Source organism: Suricata suricatta, chromosome 4 (assembly GCF_006229205.1).
Source record: "Suricata suricatta isolate VVHF042 chromosome 4, meerkat_22Aug2017_6uvM2_HiC, whole genome shotgun sequence".
Taxonomy (NCBI): Eukaryota; Metazoa; Chordata; class Mammalia; order Carnivora; family Herpestidae; genus Suricata; species Suricata suricatta.
This window is the reverse complement of record NC_043703.1, coordinates 15,402,299-15,409,390: the sequence shown is the minus strand read 5'-3', so window position 1 is coordinate 15,409,390 and position 7,092 is coordinate 15,402,299. Positions and strand designations below refer to the sequence as shown.

The window sequence follows — 7,092 nt, the reverse complement described above, 5'->3', positions numbered from 1 at the left end:
CCCCCTATTTGGGACATATTCTCAGCCATTTCTTCACTGAAGCCATCTTAAAGATATAAATAACAAAAAGCTATTGGGCTATGTTGACTTACTCCTGTCCTGTTATTATAATTAACACTCTCAAAAATAAAAATCAAACAAGTGGTAAGGTTCTCTGCTTCGAAGAAATAGCTCCCCCGGGGCCCTAATTTTCTTTCAGGGCATTTCTTGTTCCTTTGATTTAATTTAAACCAGTGAGCCAGATTTTTCCCAAAGGGCAAATTAAGAAGGTCTGTTAACTCTTGAAGCGCCCCTGCTTCAAGAAACCCCAGCAAGGCCATTAGCATTGTTTTGCCCCAGGCTTTACACTTCCTAAAAGTCAGCTGTCATATTCACAGCGATCCAAAATAGCACGCTCAACAAAACCCTGGAGCTTTGGAAATGTTAATACCCTCCATCAGCAATGACCTTGCCACTGGGAAGTGATGGAGGCACTGGGGAGAAAAGGGCCCACCATCTTTATCACACCGGTTTACACCATCAACTTCAGAAATTGTGTGAGAGAAGAATAATCAATAGCGTGTTACAAGCAATCTCGAAGAATGCCAAGACAAAGTGCTTCCGCTCTGCAAAATGCTGAGCTGCGGGAGAACTTTTGAATACAACAAAAGAGAAATTAGCTGTAGTGGTACCACAGAATGAATTGTGTCTGGAGCCGGGATTTGTCACTGGGAATGGCACTCGAGGGCTCTCTGTGGACTTCCGGAGAATCCCGTCATGTGCCTGATGAAACTTGCTTATTTCAGAGTCGACGCAGAATCAAAAAACAAAACCGAAAGGAATATCTTCTAAACATACAGTGGCAGGTTAGCTGACATAGACAGTCCCAGAAAGTTTGCCCAAATAAGTATCTAGAAGTAGAATCACCTCCTGTGTAAAAATGGAAGCGAAGTTAAACTTCATCAGAACTTCCTGAAAATGTTGCTATAGTTTTTGTAATTCTAGTAAGGGGCTCCTCTCCTGATAGCCAGCCGAGAGCGTGAAGCTTCTAAAAACAGCCAAAGAAGCATCCTCACCCCACTGTGAGTGAAATCACTGTGGGAAAGAGCTGGTTGCTCAGTCCCTAAGATCATTACAATGAAATGTCTGATTTCCCACAGCAAACCTAATTGTGACATGAACAGCTGTCAACAACAAAATTAGAAGGAACTGTCATTATAGGGATTTCACTACATGGGCTTGTCCTACTTCCACCCCGTGGCTCCAGAGAGGATTTTCAAAGAACAGAGGTTTTCATTATTCAGAGGGGAGTCACTCACGTTATTTGGCCTTCTATGCTGTACAGGAAGTACATTTGTCACCATAATAGGATTCCCAAACGGATATTTATTGAATGCCAAATGCAAGTTCATGAAAATGTCTCGGTCACAATTCAGTTAATCCTGAAATCATCCTGTGACATAACGATGATCATTCCTATTTTTTAATACAGTCGGTGTTCACTATTTATGGCATTTATGTTTCATAAAGTTGCTACAAATATTGAATTAGCACATGGTGAACTGATGGAGACACAGGGCTAGGCTCCCACAGGCTTTTAGTCACCTTTTGGTCTACCAACCAGTACACAATCCTATTTAAGGTTATATTTATTTATACTATAACTCCCGCCTGAACAAAGTTTACCTAACACACATACTTTCTCCATACGGTACCTCACAGCTACACTAGACCCTAAGCTTGGGGGCCATTTTAAACAGAGAAATTGCCAAGTAAAAGCACAAAACTGTGGGAAATAGGCCACAGATACGACACTTGTTTTCAGCATGCGAGTTGAGACAAGAAGGCAGAGTGTCACCTGCTTCGGCTTCACCTGGGTACATGCATGTAGGGCTACTCTGCCCATGTCTGCAGAAGTGTGCGAGTATTGATTTTGGACTTACACAGTAATTTAGCGAGTAGGCAACTACACAAATACAGAATCGGTAAATAATGAGGATTGACTATATATGTTGAAAATAAGAGTCGGGGCATGCAGTCAGGCACCCCATATCTGTCTAGTCAATTCTTTCCATTATAGTAGTGGTTGTAGTTGTTTAAGGTTAGAGGTTAGAGTTGATTGGAGGCCAGAGTCCCAGGAACAATGGGAAAGCCAATACACTGCATGCTTCTACACCATGATCTTAGGAAGAAATTTACTGTATAACTTCCTTGACCTTTCCAATGGTTCTTCCAGGTCTTTCAGGGATGTGGCCAACCCAAACCTGCTCCAGCCCTCAGATCGGCTCGCTCAGCTCCTGAAAACTTTAATACAAGGTTCAGGCCTTACAATCCGGAGGAGAGACCAACAACTGCTGCAGGCACGAGCTTGGACCGGCTGGTGAGTTCTCTGGGGTTGACGGCCATGATGGGCACTTCCTGTGACCAGGGTTATTCTTCAGAAGACGTGATTTGACTCTGAAAAAGTTGGTTGGAAAAGTCATCTCATTCTTGTATCTGCTCCTGGTCTTAATTAGAATATTGAAAAATAATGAGATCTTCCCTTTAGGTCATGAATTAGATTATTTAAGGCATCTTATCACTATTAATCCACTCAAGCAGTGGCCAAATTTTCAACTTCATATTTCTTCTGAAATATTAATCTGAAGACTAAGTTACTATATCTTCCGGAGATATAATTACAATAGCACATTTCTTATTCCTCTGCTTCTGTTATTTATTCAGTTATGAAACAGTGTGATTTTACTAAGCGTTCTTGTGTACAGTGTTTCTGTTTGAAAGACCTTGCCAAGAGACGCAAGTCAATGTCACTACCATTTTTTCTTTATTGTGTGTCTTTAAAAAGTTGGAATCCTTAGAAATAGTCCCTCTTTGATCCACTTAAATGTGCGTCAGGGGACCGAAGGATATCTACCAGCAAAGCAAGTTACTTGGAGAATACAACCATAAACATAGTAAACACAATGTGTTTTAAAAAGCAAAGTTTGCTATAAAAAATTAAAAGCTCATAATTTCAAAGAAACCCGCCCGATTCTTTTCAATGCGATTTATAGTGCTATGAACAATTGATATACCTGTAATTGTTAGTGTCATTGATGTTGTTTTGCCAATTATCTTGATGTAAAATCAACAGATAAAAACCTTAAGGTCATAAAATACTTGAACCACATCTGATTATGTCATATTAAGTCAGATCTCAAGAGTTTCTGGTTATGAAAATACTTTTATTAGTCACTGTTATAAATTACTTTATCATTTTAGTTACTATCCTTTTACAATGTAGAACTCGTGAGGTTAAACTGGTTGAGTTTGGCCTCCCAGAAAATACATCTCAGCATCTCTGTCCATAAAAGTCAAATGTACTTACAGCATAAAGGCCTACCCACGAAGCGCCAAAGTGAAGGGGTAAGTGGGGTCATTAGCCACTAACTTACGTTATAAATTTATTACTGTTCGTTAGCAAATAAAACCCCTCCTCAGTGTAGTTTTCGGAAAGGGAATCATCCAGGTAATTGCTTCAACCTTCTACTTTATCTTGGTCATTTCTGTTCTCTATTCCCAGTGTCAGGAAGAGCTTAAAATTACTCACCTTTCTTCTTTTAAACAACCAGTTAGATTCCCTTGAACAACTAGCCGATTGTTTTAAAGAAATGATAGTCGTCGTTAGATTCCATTTTTGAGTTTTCACTTTATAAACTTCTGTATGTTAAGATCCTTTTAACCAAAACATAAATGGTGAGTATGGATTTTAATTCTTTCTTTCTCTCTTTCTTTTTTTCTTTTTTCCATTTTAGTTGGCTCTAACTTAGTTATTGGAATAATTTAGGCTTTTTGGAATTTTCAAAAACTCTCATTTAAGAACTGGGGCACCGGGCAAGATGAATAAGTCCTAGCGATCTACTTAAAACATCGTGCCCGTAGAGTACAATCCTGTGTTGTGTGCCTAAAAATCTGTTAAGAGGGTAGCTCTCACGTTAAGTGTTCTTACCACAATAAAGTAAAATTTAGAAACAATTTGAGAACATTATGCGCTTAAAGTTACATTGAATTTGATCCATTTAATGATATCTATGACTACTAATTAATGTTTTCCCCTTTGAAACAGAAGTACAGTTTTCTCTCCTCCCCAGGAGAAACACACACACACACACACACACACACACACACACACACTCTCAACCAGGGGAAGTAGAGCAAGAAAACTATTTTTTCCCAAGACAGAAGTACGTGGGCAATGTATTACAACCTAAATAACGCATCAGTGCCTTGCAACTTTCACATGATATCTCATATCTGATAGATAAGAAAATTGGAATTTGAACTGTTGATAAAGAAATTTCATTGATGATCATCAAAATGCCCCACATATAAAGGTCTTAAGATTATTGGCAAATAGCAAGCTGATTTAGGCTCTTCTATTTCATGCACCCCCCCAATGTATTTTAATCAATTTTTTCTGTAAAGGAATTCATAATGATTAATCATATGATCATGAGTAAAAAACAAGGACCAGAGTGCCTAAGTACCAAATTCAGTGCATAGGAATTTAAATCAATAAATCCGTTTTATTCTAAAATGTTCTCTGGCAGCACATAATACTTAGTTCCTCATGGCTGTGACTTTAGGCTCTGTAAAGGAGAACGGCAGGCTTATAAATGTTTTATTGAGCTAAATTCCCAAATTCTAAGAATTAGCAATTTGTAATTCACAGCCAGTCATTAACCAACCTGGAGCTACCATCCCAATCCCGAAGGGCAAGGGACCCATTTCCACATCAAAAGGAAACATACAAGGTTATTCTTGAGAAATACATAGGAGGCCCAAAGCCAACATTAGAATTTTCCTTTGCAGCCCTTGGCTCCCCCAAGGCGTTCTTCCCTTTGAGGGCTCAGTGTATTTGTGAATGGTGGATAGGTAAACAGGTTCCCTTAGATGGACCGTTTGTGTGACAACTTCCATGTCAACAGTCAGACAAAATCTCCAAGATACAAGCACTGGTGAGCTCTCTTGATGGGTCTGCCATAGATTACAGCCTAGTCTGACTGTTTATAAACAAACAAGTCTCATGTCATCTACTCCTGTTTCAATTTTCTTTTGAAAAGATGTTTTCTGAATATTTCTAAGAAGCATGTAAGAAAAGGAGGATAATTGGAAAAGACTTTCCTTAATTTCTCTAAGTGTTTCAGCAGAGACAATGCTTCAAGGCAGCATCAAAAGACTATTCCAGTCACCCCACGGCTTTTGCCAAAGTGAAAACGACTGTAAAGCTCACGGACAGTTACTTCTTACTATCACTTAAAACAAATACCCATGTTAATGAACTTTGAGATCGTTTGGCAAATATTATATCGGTTATGATAAAGCAATTTTCTATGTGAACTGGTAATCATGGGGTTTATTTTAGAAATAAAGCTACTAACCCCAACCTGGGCCAACGACTACCATATAAAATAATTGAAAATAAAATTTTTTCTCAAAAATCCATCCGTTCCATCACTTAACCTCTATTCGATTTTTAAGGGACTTGTAAACTATTACATCACTAGGATACATTTCCCTTTGTTCCTCTCAAGTTATGTGGACATAAAAATCAGTCTAGGGAGGGTGGCGTCTGACATACTAGCCTCAATTCCCATGTGTTCCCTGTTACCAGTCCCCACCCTAGTGGCTCTCCAGTCCTACCTCCTGTTACTGATTTGCAATTAGGTAGGCCACAGGTGATTATTTGCAAGAGATTGGTTTTCTTCCTTTGTTTTTTAAATTTATATTTCATGAATTCTCTGACATAATTTGACATGAAACTATGAATGTTTTTAAAGAAGCCTCCACTGGAATGTCAGTGGGAGTACAGACTGTAAAAATGCATCAACCAAAAGGCGTCAGTTTTGTAGATCCGAGAATACAGATATTTCAGAGTGTCATCTATGAAAGACAATTAGCGTGCGGTGCAGAAAAATCAAGCACAATGTGCTGTGTAGCTCCTGGACACGGGGCAGGGCGTGTCTCTCATTCACTCCAGCTGATTCATCAGAGCAAACTGTACTTTAAATTGTGTATCTTAGAGGAACATATTTTATAAAAGTAGATTTAGAAGCAAAAAAAAAAAAAAAGAAAAAGAAAAAACCACCAGCCATGGAGCTTAATTCATCAAGTTGGCGATGGTTTAGAAAAAGGAACCTCCAGTAAGTATTCAACATCGCACTGTGTGTACAGGGCTCCTCAAATATTCTTCTGGTCATTCTGTGGGGGTTTGGTGGGGGCGTGGAACGCCAGCCTACAAAGTTAAACGTTGTACCTATGCTGTGCTATTATGTATAGAATAATCTCTCTTTCTTTTTCCTTTAAATTTGTTTTCCTCTTGCTTCCCAGAGGATTGTGTGGAGGACAATGCAACATAGTGTAAGCTTTGGTCTTCTTTTTTCTTACACTCATCTTCATCTGTATTTGTACGGTCATTCCAGAGAGCTCTTGAGAAATTCCACCTCCTCTTCCCCTTCCCAAATTGTCTAGGGCGCATTGGACACTGTGCATGAACCGCTGATTTAGCCACTTTCCTCTGTGCCTGGTATTTATGGTGAATAACCATTTTGGTATTCTTTCCCAATGGCAAGGTTTTCAATTTCAGCTCTGTGTTAGACTAACTCATTTGGTGGCTGATTTAAATTCTATCCCAATGTTCAGACTATGTGTAGTCTGCCTGAAAAACTAGCTCTTCCCTGATAGAATATATTGGCTTTTTTCTTCTTGTGCTGAGCGAATAATTACCTCGCTGATAATAACAACAACCCAACATCAGCTCTCATGCATAAGGAGCTCATTTTTCCACTGGTGAGCACAGAGAATTTAGAGGGTTAAGAAATAGTTTGTGGTATAGGTGTTCAGTCTTTTTTTTTCCTCCTCAAATTTACTGAAGTCTCTTAGAGCATGCAGGGACGGAAGGCTGGCTGATTTTTACTACAAAGCGTGTTGGAGCTTACCTGACTTTCTATATTATATCTTACCTGACTTCTATATTAATCAAAATAATCAGACAGTTAACTAATCTGGTTTTCATGCTACCATCCCATGCTGATAATACTTTTTAATAAAGTGCTGACCCTGCATAGCGTTGTG

The 7,092-nt window shown here is 38.9% G+C and overlaps 1 protein-coding gene across 1 annotated transcript in view; it reads left to right on the top strand.

Moving 5' to 3' along the window:
* Nucleotides 1–7,092, top strand: part of GPC6 (glypican 6) — a 1,091,050-nt gene that overhangs the window by 995,684 nt on the left and 88,274 nt on the right. Inside the window, exon 6 of the mRNA XM_029936540.1 lies at nt 2,216–2,359. Coding sequence (XP_029792400.1) covers nt 2,216–2,359 — 144 coding nt within the window. The remainder of the gene's footprint in view (nt 1–2,215; nt 2,360–7,092) is intronic.